General features: G+C 37.0%; 2 protein-coding genes across 3 annotated transcripts; both read left to right on the top strand.

Annotated features, from left to right (window-relative positions):
* The first annotated feature begins 85 nt into the window (after positions 1–85).
* On the top strand, positions 86–18,256 carry bzw2 (basic leucine zipper and W2 domains 2). Of its 2 annotated transcripts, none has more exons than XM_084130326.1 (12): positions 86–174; positions 3,821–3,891; positions 7,465–7,641; positions 12,489–12,592; positions 13,630–13,695; positions 13,870–14,005; positions 14,141–14,250; positions 15,861–16,031; positions 16,467–16,613; positions 17,444–17,582; positions 17,668–17,790; positions 17,873–18,256. In XM_084130326.1, the coding sequence occupies exons 2-12, from the start codon at positions 3,828–3,830 to the stop codon at positions 17,899–17,901; spliced, it is 1,266 nt and encodes a 421-aa protein (XP_083986452.1). In that variant the 5' UTR covers positions 86–174; positions 3,821–3,827; the 3' UTR covers positions 17,902–18,256. The 2 variants fall into 2 exon arrangements, with proteins under 2 accessions (XP_083986452.1, XP_083986453.1); XM_084130327.1 differs by lacking the exon at positions 86–174 and adding an exon at positions 3,525–3,648.
* A 1,477-nt stretch (positions 18,257–19,733) lies between these two features.
* Positions 19,734–26,678, top strand: rbbp4 (retinoblastoma binding protein 4). Its single transcript, XM_084130076.1, has 12 exons — positions 19,734–19,924; positions 20,578–20,725; positions 21,899–22,044; positions 22,154–22,327; positions 23,473–23,588; positions 24,644–24,804; positions 24,946–25,072; positions 25,178–25,255; positions 25,347–25,423; positions 25,537–25,594; positions 25,714–25,824; positions 26,053–26,678. Exons 1-12 carry the CDS (start codon positions 19,909–19,911, stop codon positions 26,113–26,115), a joined length of 1,275 nt encoding a protein of 424 aa, XP_083986202.1. The 5' UTR covers positions 19,734–19,908; the 3' UTR covers positions 26,116–26,678.
* Positions 26,679–26,684: the final 6 nt, after the last annotated feature.

Here is a 26,684-nt window from a genome sequence, read left to right as displayed (position 1 = left end):
AAATATTTTTATTATTAATTGCATTTGTACTTTATGTCGTGCAAAATACCCCTGTCAGGAGTAGATCAGTCCATCTGTACTTAACTTGCTTGCTCAAACTATCGCGTGAGATACTGCGTGAAGCTGTGCTCGACTCGACATCATCATCACCACACCAGGCAGAATCACAGACAGGTAAGTGCAATCACATGATGGAATGTCAAAATGCAACATGTTACAATTAGCCTAAATATGAGAACAAGTCTGATTCGTGCCTCATTCTCCCGAGCTTCGTCTGAGCAGCAAGCTTCTGAGCTTTGGTTTTTAAAGCACTTGCCTGTATAATCCGAGGATGTTGGTAAATATTTAGAACTGTACGTGATGCATGTACCAGCAGTGAAACAAGTGCATTAAATCAGAAGTCGACAGCTTGACCTAATTATATTGTGCTTGACACGAGCGCACAACAAAACTCTTCTGTCATTTCAGTGCATCAAACATGTCTAAAAATGATTTCTGCCACTGTCTCCGTCTCAGACAGTGATCTATATTTTGAAGAGGTTACCCACTTTATAATAATTATAATAAAGTAATTAATTATAGCTTATATACAGTGTTGGGAAGGTTACTTTGGAAATGTCATGGGTTACAGATTACAAGTTACCCTATTTAAAATGTAATTTAGTAAGTTAAATAAGTAGTGTAACTATTTCAATTACTTTATTAAAGTAATGTAACTGATTACATTTGATTACTTTTTGATTACTTTTCTAAATTTCTAATGAATGTTTTCAACTTGTTAATCATTTCCAAACATTTAAACCAGGCAGGGTTACTTTACAGTAGTACTCAACACTGATTACTGTCAGACTTTCAAGATCCTTCATCACTTGAATTTAGATTATAATAATTAAATTTAAAAGCACAGCCACCACACAATCAGACTTTAGCACCTATTTTTACTTTGAGATCATTCTGAGGTTAAATACAGATTTAAAATCACAGCAAGAAATTGTTTAATAGCTATGATACTGTTTTTTTTTTATTATTTATCTTTGCATAGCAATGACAGGAAACACTGGCATCTAACAATGCCTTGGAATAAACAGTCACTCTTAAAAAAAATAAAGCATACACATAAGCCCAAATAGGAAATAAAACAGTTATCGAATAAGCATGTGTCCTTGGCAGACATGGTGCGCTGCAAATTTAAACAAGAGAACCAATCAAAATCATCAGAATAGCATTGCTATATACAGCCTTTAAATGGCAAAGAAGCAAATTAATTTCATTCAACATATCCTAGCTTTTTACAGAAAATAATCAGATGTAATCCCCTTTGTAATCGTTAACATATTTATAAGCAACTGTTATTTAATTAATTATACATTTTTTCTCAGTAATTGTAACGGATTACAGTTACATTTATCTTATAATTAAATTACATGACACCTTTACATGTAACTAGTTACTCCACAACACTGCCTATATAACAGCTTTCTGGAATACTTTACTCTGATTGTTGATCTCAGTTGTCCATATATATATATATATATATATATACACAGTATATAATATTTATATCCTATCAAAGCTTCGGCCCTGTGCTTTGTCCTAGCACCTCATTCCAACTTTAAAACCAGGTTGCATTCTCTTCCAGGAATGTCATAGCCTGTGTTATTCTTGGCACTGGAGCACTTATAAATTGGGACCGGCGACACTAACTAAAGCGTGTGTGTCATGGAATGAAACATAAACATTCAGCTATATGTCAACACACAAGTCTGCATGAACATCTTTTTGTGGTCGCCAGGTGCAATGGGATATTTGTCCCTACTTTAATTTGTTTTATAGGAATGTCACATATAGAAAGCTAGTGAAATAACAGAAAACATCAAAGACCAGACTCTGACTCAGACTCTTCCTCTCCAGAGTTTCTCACTGTGTTTCTAGTTTTCCATTGACACCAGTACTAACTGGTCCAGGGTGGAGTTTCTTGAGCTGATCTAGGTGCAGTTTACTGCGTTGTCTGTTGTAATGGATTAAGTTTGGATGGGTGACAATCAGCTAAATCATCCCCTTTGTGGGCTCATCCCTGGTGAGCGTGGTTGTTGATATCATTTATAAATCACACGGGACTTGCACTTGATTAGTACATATTGTTCAGTGCTGCGTGAATGGACTCAATGTTAGAAAAACAATGAGCCATGGTGCACAATGCTGTTTAAAATTGAGGATGAGAAAATTGTCGGATTTCAATGAAAATTCACTGTGAGTTCATGCAGCTGCAGCTTTGAGGACAAATCAAGGGTATTCTTTATGTAGTATAATGAGAGAAACATTTATTTCTGTTTAATTTGGCACAACCTTTCATATCTACAAAATATATTATTTAAATGTTTGATTATAAAATACACATTTGGTTCCGAAGCATTAACTTACCTCTAGATGCTTTTATTTTTATTTTTTATTAAATGTGTAAGGCGGTAATACATTTACACTACCATTCAAAAGTTTAGGGTCGGTAAAGGCTGCATTTATTTTTATATTTATTTAACATGCTGATTTGGTGCTCAAGAAACATATCTTATTATCAATGTTGAAAACAGTTGTGCTGCTTAATATTTTTGTGGAAATGTGATGCATTTTAATTCAGGATTCTTTGATGAATAGAAAGTTCAAATGAACCGCATTAATTTTAAAAATATTGTAACATTTGTAGTGTCTTTACTGACACCTGTAATCAATTGAATGCATCCTTGCTGAATAAGTATTAATTTCTTCCAAAAAAATATTACTTACCCCAAACTTTTGAATGGTAGTTTATTTAAAGTAGATCTTTTTTTTTTTTAAAACAGAATAGCAAAATGAAACCTTATTACTCTTAATATATGTTTACAATAGGATGTATTTAACTAATATTAATTAGGTTATAAATCAGTTTTATATTATATATTATATCCAATGTAACTAATGTTTCTAAGACCATCACAAATCATTCTCGCAATTCAGACCTTGGTACCTTGACCTTCACTACCTTGGTAACAACTATACCATGGTGAAATACTCATATCAGCAGAATTTGCAATAACAATGTTCAATACATCCAAAAAAAAATGCAAGACATAGATCTTGTGAACAATTCATCCATGCATATGGTTTATTTAGACAAATTATTCAAATGTTTAATTAAAATGTCATAACTGGATGATAACATCAAGGAATTATTATTATTATTATTTTTATTTTTTGCTGGTAATGCACTGGTAATTCAGAGCTAATAACAAGCGCCTTTATTTACCCCACATTGTTTTGTAGATCTGCAGAGTTTGAGTGTCAATAGGTTGTTGAGTCAGCTAATGGAAAATGATGATTTTTGTTTATGTATATGTTTGCACATGTGTATACTTTGTGAGTTTGCTTGTGTACACACACAAACACAGGACTGTAAGCGGTGATCAGACATGTCCTTGCTGTAATACGACACGTGTCCCAGGCTTGGGTGACTGAAGTTTACACTGTCGGGGATGAGCCCCTCTATATTTAGAACAGGGCAGCGAAAGGCTTGTTGCTGGTGCACTTGCTTTCTGCTGGAGCACTCGCTGCGCACTGGAGAGGCTTTGGATCGCTAGCTTTTTTCCACCTAGTACAGTGCACTATATAAACAAGGTGTGTGATGATGGGAGTGTGTAGTGTAGGAAGATGCTTCAGGAGTTGTTTCATTGTTTTGTTTTGTGGGGCATCTGGCTTTTTCAATAATGGATCTATCATATCACAAAGAATGGGTCATCTATGTTTTTGTTGCTGATTTGAATGTTTTTTTGTCTTCCTGTTTTTGAAGGACTTTTATGAATACCGGTAAGCAACAGAAGCCAGTGCTTACAGGCCAGCGGTTTAAGACCCGGAAAAGGGGTGAGTCATTTTTTATCCCAATATTTCACATTCTACCTCTTAAAAGTTTATTTAAAAATTCCAGGTCAAATACATGTGGCATGATGTTGATTACCACAGAGAATCTAGCCTGACGTCGTCATACTCAGATTCTAGTCAGAATATGAGTCTGATACTGCTCCATTGAGCTTTGATTATGGGGCGTGTTTTAACCGAATCGGGAAGGAAAATGCCTCTGCACTCAATTGGATAGACCTACAACCAATCAGAGCAACGGAGTAAGTTTTCATTCATGTTTCCGATCGACAAATGCCTTGATCGCAGTTCTCTGTTCCTCTTTAAAAAATGATGCGCTGTCGATATCTTCTATAACAGATGTGATGTCGGAATCTACACATAATGTTTCATAAACAAAGTTCGGCAGGAGCACGTTCATATAATCAATCCAATCAACTTGTCATCAAACACAATGTCTACCCTATCAGCATGAGAGGAAACATATATTCACTCTGTCAACTCACCTAACATTCCTTGACAGTTTTCAGCATCCCTCCACTCACTCTCGGCTTGTTCTTCCACAGCCTGGAATACGGGGGGAGTACTTTGGGTTCGGGCCGAATACCGAGCCCGGAGCCTCTCCTTGGACAGCACGTCAAATATGCATTTATTCTATCTGACTTATTTGTAAGTGTGAACTCGTGAAATCTCAATTCTCCAGCGGCAGTCATAACGAATTCAACCCAAGCGCTCGTTGGTGATGTAGATGATTACATTGCTCATCTGTCCATCATCGTATAAAGCCCGCCCTGACAATTTGATTGGTCCGAACAATTTTTGTTCGGGCATAATAGCTCCTCAACGGATGGAGTCCAGACCGAACTTCCCGACCTAAAAATTTTGTGGGCGGGACTAAGTTCGGCTGGCATCCAGGTTACAGAAAATCATAAATTTTTATAATAACAAAGAAAAACATGTTGACAGTTATGCGCTTACAATGAAAGTCTGTGGTGCAAGTGTACAATGATTGCTTTTAATATTTGTACACATACAGAAACACACACACACACACACTGTAGTCAAGTGAAGTCACCTTCATTTATATAGCGCTTTTAACAATATGGATTGTTTCAAAGCAGCTTTACAGTGATAATAGGAAATTACCGTAACCGATTGTTTAGGCTTTAAAACAGCTCTAGGATAAAGCGAAGATCATTAGTTATTAACTTAGGGGCCGCTAACACAACACCGTTCTAACAGGAAAACCCTTAACGCTCTCCGGCCGCCCATCCGCATAAAACAGTGCCTGGTGCCTCGAGGACGCACTCCCTGAAATATGTTCGACGGTGCAACCGATTATCCGTTATCTCTGTGCAAACCCGCGAAAACGCAGACGTCACGCACATGCGCACTATATGTTCAGTCCAAAGGTATGTACGTTTGAATATATACAGTGCGCAGACGTGTAGTCCTTTACAAATCAACCCTCAATAAACTACTTGACTGGCCTTAAAAATGTATAATGCAGAATTTTTTTGTCAAATTATCCAGACAACATTTTATCTGTACTGAGGTAAAGGGAAGGGAAGGGAAGGAGGCCCTGTAGAAATGAGCACACATGTTGCAGACGCTCGCTCAGCAATGCAGGGTCTCAATTCATGTTCCATTAATAGCTTGTTTGTGTTCTACTGTGTACTTCGTGCCTCATACAATAGTACTGAGAACAGTGCAGACCCTGTCATGACTCATTTTGCTATTTTAGGGTATTTTCACACTTGAGTCCTCTAAGTGTGTTCGCACTTGCCATATTTGATTCGATTAAAACGAAAACTCTGCTAGTCAAAAAATTGCTCTGTTAGTTCGGTTCATTTGAATAAGTGCGAACCCTGCCATCCGAACCCTGGTGCGCACCAAACAAGTGGACTGAGACCCCTGAAAAGCTGGTCATACCGGTTTTTTCATAGTCTTGATGTTGCCATCACAGTTCGTTACATGCATCAGAACCGCATCTCCTCGCAGCAGTGTGAGAACGAGGGATTCCTGCCGCTGTTCTGACTCCTTCACACATTTTATAAGCTCTTCACAAGTTCTCAGCTGGTCAAAATACCATCATATGTAAGCTACGCACTAGAGGTCTGCGCGGGACTGTTTTTTAAGTCCCGCTCCCGCCCGCTCCTGCTGGGGTTATATCCCGCACCCACCCGTTCCCGCTATATATACACTATTTGTTCACCCGCTGTCTGCTTAGAATAATTTTCTTCCCGACCCGACCATCCCGCTTAATATAGATCTCCCAGAATTTCACATGTAGGCCTACATTTTCACAGAGAAAATAAAAATGTAGTCTGCACAATTTTTTTTTTTTTTTTTTTTATTCGTCAATATACAAAATTTAACATTTTGCTGCAGACAGTAGGGGAAAAAATGTCGCAGCGAAAAAAAAATGAAGTGTAGGCTATTATTTTTATTCGTAGCCTATTATCAAAATTCGTAACATTTTGCTGTCAACACAGGAAAAGTGTCAGAGAAAGAAAGAAAATATGACATGTCATTAAGCAAAATATGTAGGCCTTAACCGAACAATATGTAGGGCAGACTGTAGCCTATACCGGGTGGTCGATAAGATTAAGATTAGGTAAAGCAAAGATATGCTGTTCTTAAAGAACGTCGGCGTTGGGAACGTGATATTGAATGACCGACCGCTCCCGTTCAAATTACACCAGAGTAACCGACCGCTACCGTTTTTTAGTCGGAAATTTAATCCCGCGGCGCAACATATCTGGTCGGGTCCTGCGGGTTCCGCGGGACAGCCGCGGGAATGCAGACCTCTACTACGCACATACAACGAGTGCATTCAGGATTCTTTGAATAATAACAACATTAATTTGAAATATAAATATTTTGTAACGTTGTAAATTCCCTTACCGCCACTTTTAATAATTACAATGCATCCATGCTGAATAGAAGTATTAGGTTAAAAAAAAATTTTACTGACCCCAAACTTTTGAATGGTAGTGTATGGTTAAACAAAATTGGTCAAGTTTTAGATCTTAAATTAAAAATTTAATTCACACTTAATTATTTAACATAGAAAGAAATTGTACAGTATTTGCTATACAATTCTAAACTGAATCTTCCATGTAGGTGTATTATTTGAGTGAAAGGTGAACACCGTTAGAAATTGCGGACAGCTTAGGAACGTTACTTAATAGCTTTTGACTGACAAATGTGAGGGCGTTTTCAACAGGGCCTTAGTGTTATGCTTCACTGGCTTGCGTTGTAGGTGTGACTGGCTCTTCAAATGTGAGATCTCACAGGAAGACACTCAACATGTTCTTTAGCGTGTGCTATAATCAGAATCTCTAGCCAGCAGCGAGGCAAGGGAACTCATTTACATAAGTTAAGGTATGAGTGCGGCTTGCATATTTTTGTGTGTGACCCCCTGCTTTGTTTTCAAGTGTTCTTTACAGATGAATACAAATGAAGGATCAACTCAAAATCAATTACATCATTATATTCTATATCTATAAGGGGCTACTGTGTATCCTGAATCTCTATTGTGGTAACCCTGGCTTTCTTGTGTTTTCTCTCTTCCAGATGAAAAGGAGAAGTTTGAGCCTACGGTTTTCCGAGACACAATTGTTCAAGGCCTCAACGAAGCAGGTGGTGATCTTGATGCTGTAGCCAAGTTTCTGGATGTCAATGGGTCAAGACTAGACTACCGTCGCTATGCCGACACCCTGTTTGACATCCTCATCGCTGGGAGCATGCTTGGTGAGAAGGTCCAAATGTTTGTCACTCACATGACATCACAGTAATAGCAAACCACAACCATCTAACGATCCAATCAAATTCAAGCCCCGCGCTACATTTTTTTTCTTCTTTGAGAAGCCGTTTCACTCAGCTATACGTTACAATAGGGAAGAAAAAACACTTTTCAGTTATCACTGCAATTATCACTTTCAGCTTTTAAAAATCACTTTTCAGTTATCACTGCAATTATCACTTATCAGTTCTGTTTCGTGCTGACTTTAATACTGCATAGATATTGTTTTGTAGATCCAATTTTAGGGTCATGACTTTGGTGATACCCCATTATAGATGATTTTAAAAGAGCTGTATGTAAGAAATGTATTTCAATTAATCATAAAATGGCCCTGATATGTCACTAGACATTAAGAAATCATGTTCATTTCAAATACTTGTATCACTGACAACAGTAGTCCGGCCAGGATACTGTCATTTAAAAAGTGAAGTTGCAGCCCTCAACTGATGTTGATGATGTCATGTTGTGTTTTGGCCTGAAGCGCCACCCTCCACCTATCTACCAATCACGAAGTCAGTTGTGTTTCGGCATCCGGATTGCCAGCTCAGCTCTAGTTACCACAGCTGCAGCTACAAACGTTCGTGCTGGATCCTGCAGCCTATCTGGCAACCTCGAGTCAGGGGGGAGGGGGAGGGGATACACCGCTCTACAGTAATTTGAAAGTGATTGCAGTACCAGTTTTGGCCACAATCTTACATATGGCTCCTTTAAGTATACCATCTTCGTACAGAGATGCATTTAATAATCTCCTAAACTGCCATGATTACGTTTCAGTGATATTTCAAACTGGCAATAAAATGTAACAGTAATGGTATTGTATTTTTTTTGTTTCTTTAGTTCAAATGCTAAAGAACGTTTTGGTTTTTCTGGCTGGTCCAGCTTATGCGCTTCTGAGTATTTAAAGTTGGCATGAAATGAAAATTCACCCTATGTGTTCACCTAAATGCAGTATTGATCTTATTGTGAACAACTCATCTTTGCGTATATTTAATTTAAAAAAAGATGTGATCAAAATGTCATCACTTGATCTTAAGGTGAAATGCAAGTCCCCAGCCCTACATTTGTTTTCCTTTTCGATACTCTGTTTCACTCGGATGTATCACAATATGGCAATGTTGTAGTACTTGAGACCGGACAAGACTAAATTTTTTAGGAGCATTTGGACTCTGACTTGAATGAGCTAGTCTTAACTAGTCAAAAAACAGAATAAGGTCTTGGACTCAGACTTGTCTGGTCTTGAGCACTACACCACTAGCCTGACTACGTCAGACTTCGTACTTCCGCTCAATTTCATTTTGCTTCTGTACTCAGTCTGAGACAGCGTCATAGCTTTCCGTTTTCCTCCGGCCTGAAAACAGCCGGCCAATCAACGAACAGAGGGCGGGCTGAGAGCTGTGACGTAGACGCTGATTGTACCGTGGATGCGTAGATTTACTTCACATAATCTGCAAAAGTCGTTCACAGCCATGTTCACTCCGGTATTTCGCTCGATGGTTTTGTTTTCGCATCATACATGTGTTTACAGTGGAAGTTAGATGCGGCTGAGCATGCGCATAACACACGTCAATAACCAAACGTTATGTGATTGGCTTACGGGTAACCAATGATTTTAAACTTCAGACAAGCGCCCCCCCCCCGCGAGAAAGAAAACGCTTTTCAATTATGATATGCCAGACTCTGTCTACGAAGCAAAGCGAAGTAGCAGAGTTTGGTATTACCAGGCTACTACACCACTGCAATACGGAAAAAAATATCTTAACTTTAAACTCAACAAAAAGGCAAAAGGCTCTTTATACTGAAATATAGGATCCATTTTAAAAGCGTCATATTGAGCTTTAGGATTTTTTTTCTATTAATTTTTCTTCCAGTGGTCTTACTACTCTTACTCTTTAATGTCTCTGTCCCAGGGCCCATGGAAACATCCTTATGATAAAATTCTACAGTGTACTTCGACACCTGTTACACCAAGTCTCTGATTTTGGAAGCTCATTACTTAGCATTCAGATCCTGAGAACATGTTAGCCTGTTGTTGTTGTTGTCCCATATACACATTGTTGTTGTCGGACCCATCATCCCATTTTTGTTTTTGTTTTTTTATTGTGTATGCAATTTTGCATGTAAATATGCATTTTGAGAAATTTTTCGGGATTCATTTGTCATAAGGCAAAATGGCACTCATAGTGTGACATGAATCACTTGCTGACATAACTTTTGCGTCACGTATAAATTACATACAAAGACACTACCGTCTTTAGCAGATTAACAGAATAAGAGGTCATTAGCTCACTCGCAGCACATCTTTGGATCAAAGTGTTTATAATGAAGCACCTCCAGCCCATCAACGTACAAATCCCATTGATGGTTAAAGATGAGGACAGCAGGGAATACACAACAGAATTTTACCCTGTCTTAGTTGTCTCCTAGGAGCTGTCACAGCCGGGTGGAAATCTTCAGATCTTTTGCACATAAGCAGGCTGAGAGAGTGAGTGGGCGGCTTCTCTGTGGGACAGAAGCAGAGTGTTGAGTTTGGTTCGAGCAGATATGGGAAGACTGTGTAGAGAACAGCATGAAGGCATATTATAGGATTTTTTCGAGGTTGAATGTGTTATAATTGTATGCATGTAAAGGGTTTGTGAAGCACATATGCTGGCAGTTCACACAGCACGTAATTAGATTATAGCAATTTAACTTTAAAGTGCCCCTATTATGCCGTTTTAGAGGTTCTTAATTTTGCAGGTCTCCTACAATAGGTTTATGTGCATCCAAGGTCAATAAACACTACAAATTTTCTTATAAGAAAAACTATTTTATTTCAGTTAAATGTTTATTTTATTTATAGCAACAATTTTTTTTCCATTTGATGGATTTAGTGTTAGTTTCGGGTAACTTTAATAACCCTGCTATACAGGGGAATCCTCTGTGCGAGAAGAGCTTCCATTCAGTGAGTTTACATTCTTCCTCTCAAACACTACATACATTCTGTTCGGTCTGTATAGAATTAGTTCAGTTTCAGGCACTGACATGGATGTCTCCAGGAAGGGACTGTCTCTGTCAACCCAATTACAGGTAAAAGGTTTACTCTGGCTCTATATAAAGCGTACAGAACAGTGAGGGCACACGAGAGAGGATGGAGAGCAGCCTGGTCAAGCATCCAGTCAGAAGTCAGATTATTCCATCTACGGTATAGAGCCCTGATGAGCAGAAGGCTGCCTTTAACTCTGTTAAAACAGAGATTAAGGCCAAATCCTCTGTTACGTATCACTAGACTTCCTGTTACACATCACCTTTGCCCTTATAAGTCCTTAACAAAGACTGATTTCCCCGAACTCTGTGAAAATAGAGTGGGATATATTATGCATGTGTGATAATTGTACTATCAAGTTGACATGAAAATTTACTTTTACTTTCTTAATGCTGGTGTTATCATGAACAACAGGTCATTTTTGCACATCATCTGCCTCTGAAACTGATTTTCCTATATGGTTAATGCCAATAAGTCTTTTTTTCTTAAACCTTTATCCTAAAGACATTTTAACATAATCCAGTCATTTCCTGATGAATGAAAATAATTCCCAACAAATTTTTTTTTTTGGAATGTCCTGTCCACTCAAAAATGTCTCATTATGCAAGTAAAATATGTTCTTTTGAAAATGTTCTTGCATAGTAATTTGGTGGAATAACAGGAATAACTGTTATTATTTAAAATAATAACAGGAGGAAAAACTTCATAAAAAAAAAAAGTACTTTGATTTGATTTAAAAAATATTTTGAATATTTATCCCTTCTGCCTAAGTACAGAACTCCTAAAGGGACACATAAAAACTATATTTATTTTTCAAAACTTTGCCTTACCCTGACACTTCTCACATTTGCGGAGTTTCTCAACAGCAGTGCTTTTGCAAATAGAACTGGTGATCTGAAAAATTATATTTCAATGCCTTTACGTTCGCTCGCAAAACGTTTGCCTTCTCCAAAGAAACTTTGTATTGGCTTGCAAAAACACTGAAATATATATTTTTTTCCTTTTGCGTCCTTTCTTGCTAATGCAATGTTCTCTGAAAAACGCCAAAGTTTTGCGAGCGAACGCAAAACAATACGTTTTTTCTACCAGTCTCGTTTGTTGCTCCAGACAAGAGCCGGTTGTAGTGTACTTTTTAATATGGTTAGATGGGAAGTAATACATTGACCAATCAATGGATCAGTGGATCAACACTGTAATCCGTAGCAAATCTCTCAAGGGGATCTGAAGTTAACTAGTTTGTGGTTTTAACCCGGACACCTGTGGATTAGACCATAAGGCATTGCGTCCTTTGTTTTGTGTGCAATGCCTTATGGTCTAATCCACAGGTGTCCGGGTTAATACTTTTGCGTTTTTCAGATAACATTGCATTCGCAAGAAAGGACGCATTTTGTGTGCAGAGCACATTGAAAAACCATGTTCTATTTTGGAGTGGAAGCAATGTTGTGATTAAATTTCTTTCCTAATTTGATTAAATTATTTTGAAATGCATCCACTCTGTACTACAGCGGCTAATGCTGAACTCAATCTACACTACATCACTCCCTCTATAAATAAAACTGTACTGTATAATGTACATTATACATAACGAACAAAACTGTAAACATTGCAATTGTTGCACATGATACAGGATGAATCATGCATTCTAGCAATTCTTTTCAATTATAAGTGTGCAGTAGGCAGTGACATTTTCTCAGTAGGGGTTAACAATGTACTGCGCTGTGTTCTCAAAGTGATTTCCAGCATTAACCTGTAACATCACTTTCCCTGTCTCAGCTCCCGGGGGAACGCGCATTGACGATGTGGACAAGACCAAGGTGACTGAGCACTGTGTGTTCAAGGCGGAGGAAAACCACACTGCTGTTCGCAGCTATGCTCAGGTGAACACCCCTCTTTACTGTGTTCAGTGAGATGCTTTTTTCCATTTTTGTATATGAAAAATGAGCAGCCGATACCAAGGTGGCAGGGAGGCGGGGAATCCTGTTTCAAAATTGCATTAGATGTACTTAGTCCCCAAATCCCCTTGGTAAAACCAGTATACCATTTATACTGTCATTTCATTATAATCCCTTGGATTACAATGTCTCTCCGTCATCTACCACTGTGAGCTTGAAAGTGTGTTCTTGTTTCCAGCGTTTTCATCCGCGACGGGGTCATATCATGAGGAATCAAATTTAATTTTGGTAGAAGTATAGGGTAGGGATGTTAATCAATTTAAATAAATGATTAATTTAATGTAATTTAATTATTATTATTATTATTATTGTTATTATTATTATATAAAACATAAAATACATAACATATCAAAATACAACAATAAAACATATTAATAATCATTTTTATTGTGAATATTATGTTATACATGTATATAAATTGTATATTATAATAATAATAATAATAATAATAATATTAATAATAATTTACAATATTTATATATAATTATAATTTTACATAAATATATTTTGTAATTTAATTGTTGTTAATAATAATAATAATAATAATAATAATATTTAAATACAACAACAATAATAATAATTATATATATATATATATATATATATATATATATATATATATATATATATATATATATATATATATATATATATATATATATATATATATATATATACAATTTCACATAAATATTTTTAAATTTGTTGTTGATAATAATAATGATGATAGTATATAAAATGTCAAAAATACAATATAATATCAAATACCACAGCAATAATAGTTTTACATAAAATATTAATTTACACAGTAATACATGCATACATAAAACATTTTATAATAATTATCATTTTTATTCAATATTATTATTATTATTATTATTATTATTATTATTATACAAAAATGTATTAAATGAATGCTTCAAAAACTGCTATTACTGATGGATGATTATGTCTATATACAGGTGTTTAATAAACTTATCAGAAGGTACAAATATCTGGAGAAGACCTTTGAAGAGGAAATCAAAAAGGTAACTATTATCAGTAATGTGTTTCTGTAGAGGATGTTGTCTCGCATGTGAAAAATAAACCACTGCAGGACAAACAAACATGATGCCAATGTAGTTTAATATGCATGGTATTGCTGCGGGCCAAATAGGCTGATATACAGTATGTTTTGATTCATATTTCTTATCCCTACATAGCTGCTTCTCTTCCTGAAGGCCTTCACTGAGTCCGAGCAGACCAAACTAGCCATGCTAACAGGCGTCCTGTTGGCCAACGGCACACTGCCGCCACCTATCCTCACCAGCCTCTTCAGCGATAACCTTGTCAAAGAAGGTTTGTTTGGTCTTCCTCTTAAAGAGAATTCAGAATTGATTTGCATAAGGAGCAAAATCTTCATGTGACTATTTAAAAAAATGTATTATGGAGTCTGATTTCCCCCCCCATTTTTCCCCCCACACTGGTTTGTAGGAATATCAGCCTCTTTTGCGGTGAAGATGTTTAAAGCTTGGATAGCAGAGAAGGACGCTAATGCTGTGACATCTGCCCTTAGAAAAGCCAACCTGGATAAGAAACTCCTGGTATGATGCTTGCTGCTCATCTGTTTCTCTCATCAGTTTTGATTCTGAATTCATTAACCTCTGAAAATTATGAGGAGATAATGAACCATTATGCAGATAAATTGTTTCCATGGAGATGTTCATCACCTGGCTGACATGTGCCTTGCCACCTCTAAACTCACTCATGACCTTGATGCACACAGTACAACACACATCCATGCAGATTTCTGTAAAGCAAAGGTTTTGGTATTCAATCATAGGTAGTAAACACACACACACACTAGCTTTAAAATTTTTGGGGATGGTAATATTTTTTTTGAATGTTAGAAGTGTTTTATGCTCCCCAAGGCTGTATTTATTTAAAGGGGTGGTATAATACCCTTTTCACAAGATGTAAAATAAGTCTTTGATGTCCCCAGAGTGTGTATGTGAAGTTTTAGCTCAAAATACCCCACAGATATTTTTATATAGCATGTTAAAGTTGTCACTTTTTGAGGGTGAGCAAAAACGTGCCGTTTTGTGTCTGTTCCCTTAAATGCAAATGAGCTGCTGCTCCCGGCACAGGGGGCGGAGCTTCAAGAGTTTGCACTCACACAGACATGCACTGAAAATTTCAAAAACTTTTAGCCTTTTATGTTCAAACCGAAGTCAGAAAGATGGAGAGACTCAAGAAGAAGTGACAACATGTAGACAACATTTCTGAATGGTTAGTTGATGAATTTATGTAGCTTATGTGTAGTTATCTTCTAGTCATTGATTAGCATATTCTGTCTTGATAATCTATAAATCGCATTCCCAGGGGTGGGGTTTATGGAAATTTTAGGGTTAGTGATGTCACTAACCCGGGAGGAAGCTTGTGTAGTCCCTACCAGCCGTTTGTTGTAGTCCTTAAAAGCAATTTCTTTAAAAGCAAATATCTCCCTTTGCTTTGAACTTTGAGCCTTGTAACTTTGCAGATGTTGTTTATGCTCAGACAGCAACATTACACACTAACTAAAGTTAGAAAAGTGAAATCATATTCAACCACCCCTTTAATCCAAATTACAGTAAACAGTAATATTCTGAAATATTATTACTGTTTAAAATAACTCTTTTGTAATTTTCAGCACCATTACTCCAGTCTTCAGTGTCACATGATCCTTCAGAAATCTTTCTAACATGCTGATTTGCTGCACAAGAAACCATTTCTTCTTCTTCTCAAAGTTGAATACACAGATGTGCTGCTTAATATTTTTGTGGAAATTGATACATTTTTTCAGGATTCTTTGATGAATATAAAGTTTTTGCATTTAAAGCATTTATTTAAAATAAAAATATTTTGTATCAAAAGATCTCACTCACCCCAAACTTTTAAACGGTAGTATTTTAAAAAGTTTGGTGGGTTTAAACTCTCAAGATTTTGTTTACCACAGTGCTGATGCTTGGTGAAGTGTATCATTTATGTGCCATCAAACAGAATATTAAAAACAACAATGGTTTTCTCAATCACTTCCCTCAACTTCCATTGAAATCAAGCAGGGAAATGAGAAAGTATTTTAACATTGGAATAATGACACACTTCACCTTGAGTCTTAGTAAGTTAAAGGTTCCTCCTGTAATTAATCTAATGGTGTAATCGGCTCTGACTCCAGGAACTCTTCCCTGCCAATAAGCAGAATGTGGAGCACTTCTCAAAGTACTTCACTGATGCAGGATTGAAAGAGCTGTCAGAATTCCTGCGCGTCCAACAGTCTCTGGGCACACGCAAGGAACTTCAGAAAGAGCTGCAGGAGCGCCTGTCTCAACAGTGTCCCATCAGAGAGGTGCATCCTGCTTCTCCCATTCACACACATTAAACGTTATAGATCAGTCAGCTTCTCAACTGAATTGGCTTCAGGACCTAGAAATTTATTGGACATCAAGAGGCGTACAAAAACTTAAATAGGCCATATTATGCTCTTTTACAAAGTCTTGATTTTGTTTTTGGGGTCTACTAGAATAGGTTTTCATGCTTTACTGTTCAATAAAACACCTTATTTTTCACATAATTTACATTGTTGCAGCACCTCTCTTCCCAGTCTGTCAGTATTGCTCTGTGGTGCGTTTCCCAGAAATATCGTTAGCTGGGGGGGAGGGGCTTTGCAGACCTTTTTCATGCTCAACAGCAACATCACACACTAAAGAAATTTTTAAATGTTAAAAAGTATAATAGATCCTCTTTAAAATGTTCCGTATGTTCTGTCGTGAATTGTGTACAGATGGTGGTGTATGTGAAAGAGGAAATGAAAAAGAATGATCTTCAGGAGCAGGCTGTGATTGGCTTACTGTGGACTTGCCTCATGAATGATGTTGAATGGAACAAGAAAGAGGAGCTGGTCACCGAGCAGGCCCTCAAACACCTGAAGGCACAGTATCAACACTGACTTTCTAATGCCACACTGTTATATGTAATGCTCATATCTATACACACATTGCAATTAAATGATCATTCAAATGCGAGTGAGTTTTGTAGCTATACTCCATCTTTTTAGTTATTGAATTAATTCTTACACTATGTCTGCACTTTTTTTTGAATGCTTACCACTTAATAGCTTCGGTTATAATCAATGAAGCTGTCTACACTGGAAGAGTCTGTTGCAGCGGGTTATAGCATACATCTTAAGTTGACATTTTTATTTTTGATGTAGTGTAGAGCTACTCAAGACACTTTGTCTGAAATTCAGTGGATCTCATTCACTAATAACTGTGTGAATTATTCGTATTTAATATGCACAGGAGAGCTTCTTACAAAAAAGCACAACATGTGCATATGTGCATTTGTTCTTAACCTTGTTTTAAATGAGCAACCATGGCAAAAGTTAATCATTTGCATAAAACACATGCAAACCATCTCCATATGAACACATTAAGTTGTTCATACATATTTTTCGTAAATTGAGATTATATTTTAGAATGAAAGTTGATTTATTGAATCATGATTTGTTCGTGAAAACATTTGTATGCAGATTTCACTCACAAATGTATGTGTACGCATGGTTAGTGAATGACACCCACTGTTTTTATATACAAACATTATATATGTATTTTTTTTCTATGAATTTTATTTGTTAAACATTTAATTTCTGACCACTACATTAAAGGGGGTGATAATATAGTTACATTTTGTGATTAAAAAAAAAAGCAAAAGCTGTGGGATAATATAATATTTCCATATTCATTACTGTTTTTCCTATAGCACTATGCACCTCTCCTGGCTGTGTTCAGTACTCAGGGCCAATCAGAGCTGGTCTTACTGCTCAAGATTCAGGAGTACTGCTATGACAACATCCACTTCATGAAATCCTTCTCCAAAATAGTGGTGCTCTTCTATAAAGGTACCCATGTCCCACCTGATCAGTGATTCAATTATATATTATTGGCATGTAATATACGATATGGCATCTGATTCTCAATCCATAGCTGATGTCCTTAGTGAGGAGGCCATTTTGAAATGGTACAAAGACGCCCATGCTGCCAAAGGAAAAAGCATATTTCTGGAGCAAATGAAGAAATTTGTGGAGTGGCTTCAGAATGCGGAGGAAGGTGAGGCATTATATTAGATAAAAATAACCTCTGCCATACGAAATGTAAATCAATCGAATTATTTCTTAATTCTCTCCCACAGAGTCTGAGTCAGAGGGGGAAGAAGACTAATAATCTTGAGGATCCTGAAGATTTTATAGGTTTTACACTGTCAACTCTCTGTGACCAGCTTTTTTAGTGCGTATTTAGACTCCATGTTCGTTACATTTGTGTTCAGAGAGAGAAAGTCACATACACTGCCCAATCCAGGGAAAAGCTTCTGAGCACTAGGAAAAGAGTGCAGGGAGCTACATTTAGACAGCCTTTAATAACAAACTCTTTAACATGGATTTTATATTAATACCGTTCAGGTACTGTGCACATTTGTTTCCTGCAATTGATTTTTTGTTTTGTTTGAAAAGACACGTGTATATGTCGTATGGGACTGCTTTGAATCTTTTTATGAATAAAAGGTGTTTTATATGTACTCTGTTTCAAGAATTTGTCTCTTTTAATTTGTCTGATTTCTCTTTATCTCCTCATTTGTAAGTCGCTTTGGATAAAAACATCTGCCAAATGAATAAACATGAATGTCTTTGCAAACTTGCATATTGATTAGGACTTCATTAATTACTTCCCTAAATCCTGCTAATGATGTCAAGGACTTCTCTTTGTCTGTCTCACTCACATATTGAGTAATTTGTTTTCAGCATTAAAGGGGTTGTATAATGGCCTTTTCACAAGATGTAAAATAAGTCTTTGATGTCCCCAGAGTGTGTATGTGAAGTTTTAGCTCAAAATACCCCACAGATATTTTTATAGAGCATGTTAAAAATGTCACTTTTTGAGGATGAGCAAAAACGCGCCGTTTTTGTGTTTCCCTTTAAATGCAAATGAGCTGCTGCTCCCGGCACAGAGGGCGGAGCTTCAAGAGCTTGTGTCATTTTACCTCACACAGATATGCACTGAAAATTTCACATTTTTTTAGCCTTTTATGTTCAAACTAGAGTCAGACAAAGATGGAGAGACTAAAGAAGAAGTGACAACATTTCTGAATGGTAAGTTGATGAATTTATGTAGCTTATGTGTAGTTGTCTTCAAGTCATTGATTAGCATATTCTGTCATGATAATGTTCCCGGGGGCAGGGTTTATGTAAATGTTAGGGTTCGTGATGTCACAAACCCGGGAGGAATGTCGTGTAGTCCCTACCAGCCTTTCTTTAAAAATGTATTTAAAAGAAAATATCTCCCTTTGCTTTGAACTTTGAACGTTGTAACTTTGTAGATGTTGTTTATGCTCAAACAGCAACATTACACACTAACTAAAGTTAGAAAAGTTAAATCATAATCAACCACCCCTTTAACATGGAGAGAAGAATTATAAATGTGATTATTATTTGATTAATTTACTTTATAGACTTCACATGCATTAGAAAACTAAAATCAACTCACAGATGATGACATTTTTATTTCCTTAAAATGAATTGCTTTTTAAAAAAAAAATTCTGAGTAATCCTCAATAACTGGGTAAATAAAAAAATAAAATAAAAATATTTAATTTGCATAAATAAACAAGCCAGTTTTAGGGCAAATAAGATTTTGCTTTTTTTTTTTTTTGGCGAATAACCATATTTCCCCTCAATGGTTTAATTACTGTAATTTGATGGGTTGTTTCACTTAAGTTTTTTGTATTATTGTATCATTATTCTCGATTATTATTCTCATTCGAGTATCAATACTGTTAAATAATATGCATACTGTAAAAAAATGAAATTATAGCAAACACTATTGTATTTATTGTATTATCAATTTTGCTCATTTGTTATTACCATTTAAAGTCTCAATACACTGTTACAGTATACAAATACTGTAAAAAAAAAAATTCAATCATATTCATGTTGTCGCGTGGTATCAACAGAGGGCAGTATAATGGTTGTAGTGTGCGATCAGCCTCCTCTGCAGAAGAAGCCGCTCTTCTTCTCTCCGCTCATTGGTGGCGCGTGCTCTGCTGTGTCTGTCCGAGTTGGCGCGAACGTGCACGCCGGCGCGAGACAAAGAGCATCCTGCACTCCTGAGGAAACTACACCGGTATCTTGTTATCGGTTCAGTTTACGAGTGATAGCTGTCTGTCGAGTCGTTATGGCTGATAAAGAAGGTTAGTATGGTTTCGTGCATCCGGTGGACTCTCTTTTAGCGGCGACCGGTTAAATGAAGCCGGTAGCGGCAGCTGAGGTGTTTGTTGGTGTGTTTTCTGGGCAGGCCGAATCCCGCCATAACTACACAGTCTTTGCTACATCAATACAGTTTTCACTCTAGAGCATGTTATGAGCACACATGAACTGTTATTCGGCATAAATCCATTCTTTTGTGATGGGAACAACAACAACATGTTGGAAAGTAACTAAAGAGCTTAATAGTTTAGGTGAAATAGCGCCGAATTAGCTTCGGCTAGTTTGTTTAGTTTTTAAGTTGAAGTATGTAAATCCGCGTCGCTTTTTTATCTTGAAGCTTTCAGTATTGTTTTGAGTTATTATATATTTTTTGTTCTTCTAACTGATTCTAAATGCAAAATATAGGGCTATGCTATTAATCTAAGTCGTTTTCCATAGAGTTTGTCTATAAAATTGGACAATATTAATTGCATCTTCATCTTAGAATGGTGATGCTAATAGATTATACGTAAAGTAACTTGTCACACAGCAGTTGTGGTAGAAAACATTAACGACTTTATGACCTTATATATTCACGCCGCATTGAAGGCGTTTTGACAGATCTCGTCTTGTTTTCCCGCCCCTTTTTTTGTTACAGCTGCATTTGATGACGCGGTGGAGGAGAGGGTGATAAATGAAGAATATAAAATATGGAAGAAAAACACTCCGTTTCTTTACGATCTGGTTATGACTCACGCTCTGGAGTGGCCCAGTCTTACTGCTCAATGGTTGCCAGATGTCACCAGGTAAGTTAACACATTCACAACTACTGTCATCAGCTTTAAAAAAAGAGCTGAAACTAGGCATTGTTTTGATAAGCGATTAATCTGTCGATTATTTCTTGATTAATCGGATGGAGAAAAAAGTAGAAATTTAAATTTAAATGAATGAATTGATATCCACACATTTTTTTACATTCTGCTCAATGTTGTCCTGCAAACAGTGTGAAATGAATACAAATAAAGTGAATGTATTTATGTGCAATTAAACACTGAAATACTGATTCCTACCATTTTAAAGTAAAAATCACTCATTTAAAATTATAATAAATAATAACAAAAGTACAGACTAAATTTACTGGTATGAGGTTGGAGGAAAACATTCACTCATCTGAAATTACATTTATTATTCCATTACAATAGCCCTTTACGCTTACAGCTCTCAGAAAATACAATTACTTTTGTGACATGTAGATGTTTAAACTTTATATTTATTTTCTAACAATAATTAATGCGCATTCACTGAAGTTTAACGTAGATACTCTTTGTCAGGGCAAGCCTTTATGCAAAATAGAAATACTCACATGGTTTTCTAACATTTACAGACAAGGATACAACAGTAAAAACAAAATTATGCACTGTGGAAAATGTCTCAAGCGTATTAAACTGCACAAGCATCTGTCAAAGCAAGCTGCATTAAAGTCGCCATGAAATTAAAATTTACTCTATTTGCCTCCATTGACGTCAGTTTGACTGCTTTGGTAGAACTTCCCCACTTGGAAAATACGTCACATTACTCAAGTTGGTCGCAACTTCCGGTTCACACCTATTTGAAACTTTGCTTTTGTTTGAAGTGCTTAATGACACGGTCTCATTTTTAGGATAACTTGGGTCAAGCACTTCCTGCAGCAGCTTACTCTGCATCCTCTTCGGTTTTCCACATGCGTTTTGTCCATAGTAATGTATTCATGGCTGGGCAATTACATGACTGGCAGATGTTTTCTGTGTGCTTATTAATCAATAAAACTTGTCAATGATCTTCATTATCGATTTTGATTAGTTGTCGGAGCCCTACTTTGAAGTATATTTTTTTCTTTTGCTTTAAGAATAGCAGATAATGAATATTGTGTGGCTAGAGATTATGTATACATTTTTATAAAAGTCAGTGTAAATAACATTCATACTTGTCATGTTTCTCAGACCTGAAGGGAAGGATTTTAGTGTGCACCGTCTGGTTCTCGGCACACATACCTCTGATGAGCAGAATCACCTGGTCATTGCCAGCGTCCAGCTGCCCAATGATGATGCCCAGTTTGATGCCTCACATTATGACAGTGAAAAAGGAGGTGAGTGGCTTATCATATATGAAGATGTATAGATCATAAACTGTGAATGCATAATCTCCACCTATGTACTTATGACAAGTTATCTAATTTTTGTTCTGTTTGTTTGTAGAATTTGGTGGTTTTGGCTCGGTGAGTGGCAAGATAGAGATTGAAATCAAGATTAATCATGAGGGAGAGGTGAACAGGGCTCGCTACATGCCACAGAACCCCTGCATCATTGCCACCAAGACTCCCACTAGTGATGTGCTGGTCTTTGACTACACCAAACACCCCTCCAAACCTGGTATGAGCTAGAAACATTTTGTTCATATTTTAACTTAGAAAAACAGTGCACAGTCTGACACAAATGCCAAAGACGTCCATCTGAATGTATTGAGAGGCAATGCTTTAAAGGGTAACTCTCGCCAAAATTGAACCTAGGCTCTTTTTGTTAATCTACCTGAATCAAACTTTCGTGTAAAAGCATAATTAGAATGGAAACGCCACTTTTAAGATTGACCGTATTTTCATTTTGGGTCAAAATGACTTTGAATCGGAGTGCATGGGGCATCAAAATCAGAATCAAAATCGCTATTTTTAAAACACTAAGAAGGCTCCACACAACATAAAACTGTGCTCGAAGTATCACCAGGGGCTCTACACATGAACTTGAGCACTGACTACATTTTTTGTGTACACAAAGTTTACTAAAAAGAAAGGTTTTGAACAACTCACAGTAGCTGTTGTTCTTCCCGGTCGCCGGCATTTTGTCATTTTGTCTGGTTACGTTGCATTCGGAGATCGACTATTTTTGACTGACAAAATGCCAGCGGCTGGAAACACTAACTGATAAAGTGAGTCGTACAAAACCTTTCTTTTTAGTAAACTTTGTGTACACAAACATTGTAGTCAATGCTCGAGTTCATGTTTAGAGCCCCTGGTGATACTTCAAGCACAGTTTTATGTTGTGTGGAGCCGCCTTAGTGTTTTAAAATAGCGATTTTGATGCTATCATATAAGTGCCCCATGCACTCCCATTCAAAAGGCATTCTGACCTAAAACGAATATACAGTCAATCTTAAAAGTGGCGTTTCCATTCTAATTATGCCTTTAAACGAAAGTTTGACTCGGGTAGATTAACAAAAAGAGCCTAGGTTCAATTTTGGCGAGAGTTACCCTTTAAAGGGATTGGTTTGAAGATGCCATGCAAACTGTTTAACAGCTAAAGTATAGCAAAGCACTAAAAATACCAAAACTAAGATAAGAATAAATTCTTAATTTCATGACTTTAAAAATAAATAAATGAAAATGTTTGGGGAAAACATGATATTGGGAGACTTAACTCTTACTCCTAATCTCTAAGCTTTTTGTCGAGTGAGTTGTGTGAGGGCATCAGATGTCAATATTGAATTTATTTATTTATTTATTTATCCTCTTGTGCCCCTGAAGACCCCTCTGGAGAGTGCACTCCTGACCTGCGTCTGAGGGGCCATCAGAAAGAAGGTTATGGTCTGTCCTGGAATCCCAACCTGAGTGGTTGTCTGCTAAGTGCTTCTGATGACCACGTAAGACATTTGTACGCTCACTAGGGGTTGGAATCTCTAGGGACCTCACGATTTGATTCAGAGGGCTGCGATGATAAAGCGATTTTGAAAAGCGACTTTTTTTTCTATACAGACTTTCTTTTTTCTCACTGTGTGACTACTTGGTACTTTTAAAGCAAAGTATTTGTAATGATCCATAATGAATTTACTTTCAATATATTTTATTAATTAAACAAATGGAAGTGATTTGGAAATAAATGTTGCGATTATAATTTGTATTTTCCGAGTTGGGTGGAAGCCTTTAAGGTTGTCATGGTTTTCATGTCAGCGCTGTTTGATCTGACGTGTGGTTTATAACAGAATTATGCGGTGAATTCTAACGCTTCAGCACAGCTCAAACGAATAGCGCGATTTCGTTTCACTTTAGTTTCGTTTGCCGTTTGATGTTTCCTGTATGTAACAGAAGTTGCAGCTCTTATCAATTGGACAACGTGGTGGTCGCACCAGTGTGACCTTTTGTCGCCCATTTGGTCGCAGTCTGGAGCCCTACTTGCATAAAGTGTGGCTCTTGTCCAGGTCCTTTTTCCCTTGAACTTCATAGAAGCCAACGTTACGCTAGATTTTAATGCAGAGGGTGCCGGTCAGATTTCTCGCTCAACCATCATGCGTCTCTGTTATGTGCACAACTGCACGCCACAGACTGTCCAGGCGCCTTTTGCATTCCGTCAATATTACGTTATCAATTAACATTTAGAAAATCGATGTTTGACATTTGTGATTCGATTCAGAATCGTCCACGTCCGCATCATGATGCATCTAAGAATCGATCCCCCCCCCCCCAAACTCTCACTATCATTGACTTAATTATATGGTGTATATTTGCAAACAGTTGGGGGTTCAGGTATTACTCAATGTACCCTAAATTTAGCCGATGCTAAATTAAATTGAAAAAAAAAATCAATCTCTAAATAAATGCTTTAGGTCATTAGGGATGACTGACAAGAAAGGTTGGTAACCTGATGTAGAGGATCTTGCTTTTTGTGCATGCTCCTATGAGTTCTTCTGTTTCTCTGCAGACCATCTGTCTGTGGGACATCAGCACAGTGCCAAAGGAGGGGAAAATAGTGGACGCCAAGACCATTTTCACTGGTCACACTGCTGTAGTGGAGGACGTGTCCTGGCACCTGCTGCACGAGTCTCTCTTTGGGTCTGTTGCAGATGACCAGAAGCTTATGATGTAAGTACTTTTTGTCTTCCTGTTTGTTACTGTAATCTTAATGTCTTTTAGCACAAAATGTAATTTTAAAAGGATATTTAACTGTTTAGTCTGTGGTTATTAAATGTGAGGAGTATTTTAACCCATTTCCTCTTCCTTTAGCTGGGACACACGGTCCAATAACACGTCCAAACCCAGTCATGCGGTAGATGCTCACACTGCAGAGGTCAACTGTTTGTCCTTCAACCCATACAGCGAATTCATTCTGGCCACCGGTTCTGCTGACAAAGTGAGAGCTACATTCAGCATTTGGTTCTGTTGCACTTGTTGAATACTCTTTAAATGCGCATCTCTATTTAGACTTCCAAGTTTTGATTTTATTTATCTCTCACAGACTGTTGCATTGTGGGATCTGCGAAACCTCAAGCTGAAACTTCACTCATTTGAGTCGCACAAAGATGAAATCTTCCAGGTATCATCTTCCTTTTTGTCATCATTGCAGATAGAATTGTTAAAGATGAAAACTGAGTGTGATAACATGAAGTCTTGAAATGTGTCCACAGGTTCAGTGGTCACCTCATAATGAGACCATCCTGGCCTCCAGTGGAACAGACAGGAGACTCAATGTTTGGGATCTCAGGTAGGTTATCTCACTTTCCGTTTTCTCATGACTACCACTAAAATGTGAAATGTTTATCATATGGGTCTTTTCACTCTGCTAATAAGAATTCCTTGGGGGGTTTTTTTGTACAGTAAAATCGGAGAGGAACAGTCGCCAGAAGATGCAGAGGATGGACCTCCGGAGCTGCTGGTGAGTAGTAATGCGGTTCAGTTTTTATTTTAAATGTGTATATATTTTGATTAGTTATCATTATACTGCTCTTTGAGTTCATGTTATTCACATATTATTGATAACTTTTTTTTATTCAGTTTATCCATGGAGGCCATACAGCCAAGATCTCTGACTTCTCCTGGAATCCAAATGAACCATGGGTGATTTGCTCAGTGTCTGAGGACAACATCATGCAAGTCTGGCAGATGGTGAGGCCTTTAAAAGCCCATTTCTTTCATCTTTGAGTTTAGCATCAGCACCTCTGCAATACATAAACAGTTCAGTCACGATGTAGCCTGTGTTTCTCTCTGACAAAGTATATGCCACCTCTTAATTGTGGATATTATGGAAAGAGTTGCTTGTGTGATTGTTAGCATAACCTTTCTAGTTGTGTTTGTAGTTCAGTTATTTATGTGTATTTCTTTTGATTTATTTAGGCGGAGAACATCTACAATGACGAGGACCCAGAGGGGGCAGCAGACACTGAGGTTCAGGGATAAAACAGCTCTTTACACCACCCCACTCTCAGCATAAGACAAAACTCTTCTAAAAACTGTCTATACACGTGAAGAACTCTCCCCTAAGTAATGGAAAAGGAAGAATTGACACTTTCCCCACCAGGCATTTTCTACTATGTTAATAGAGTATTTTTCTAAGAAAAATGTCAGTTGATCATTGGTCAATATCAGAATGTGAGACATGACCCATCTCACCCACCAGTGTCTCGTGGATTTCCTTGCAGTTTAAGTATACTTAAAGTATTACTTAATATCTGAAAAGTGTATACAGGTGTGTAGTAAATTGTGGCCAGAGTGCAGTGGTACAATGTTGATGCTCTTTAGATTATTTTTTAACTTGTCCGACAAATTCTTTTTTTCCATTTAAGCTTCCGTTCAATTACATGGCTAAGTGTATTGATAACTTAAGCTCTTGTTACTTTGAGCTTCATGTATCGGTCAAGTGGTGTTTAATGTCTTTAATATTGTGACTTTTCAGTGTCGTTCTCCTGTATGTCCATACCTTTGTACAGAACATTATGAATAAACTGTTTTTGTTGATACAATTTATT

This window comes from Abramis brama, assembly GCF_963993115.1.
Source record: "Abramis brama genome assembly, chromosome: 12".
Taxonomy (NCBI): domain Eukaryota; kingdom Metazoa; phylum Chordata; class Actinopteri; order Cypriniformes; family Leuciscidae; genus Abramis; species Abramis brama.
Note: the sequence above shows the minus strand (reverse complement) of the source record. Positions and strands in the feature narration are given on the sequence as shown.

What these genes read in the sequence shown, in the direction of transcription:
- bzw2 (XM_084130326.1), top strand. Translation starts at nt 3,828, where the DNA reads ATGAATACCGGTAAGCAACAGAAGCCAGTGCTTACAGGCCAGCGGTTT. An exon ending in CATCGCTGGGAGCATGCTTG is followed by an intron (nt 7,642 to 12,488) that starts GTGAGAAGGTCC and finishes TCCCTGTCTCAG; the next exon opens with CTCCCGGGGGAACGCGCATT. An exon ending in TTGAAGAGGAAATCAAAAAG is followed by an intron (nt 13,696 to 13,869) that starts GTAACTATTATC and finishes ATCCCTACATAG; the next exon opens with CTGCTTCTCTTCCTGAAGGC.
- rbbp4 (XM_084130076.1), top strand. An exon ending in TAAGTGCTTCTGATGACCAC is followed by an intron (nt 23,589 to 24,643) that starts GTAAGACATTTG and finishes GTTTCTCTGCAG; the next exon opens with ACCATCTGTCTGTGGGACAT. An exon ending in CCACCGGTTCTGCTGACAAA is followed by an intron (nt 25,073 to 25,177) that starts GTGAGAGCTACA and finishes TATCTCTCACAG; the next exon opens with ACTGTTGCATTGTGGGATCT.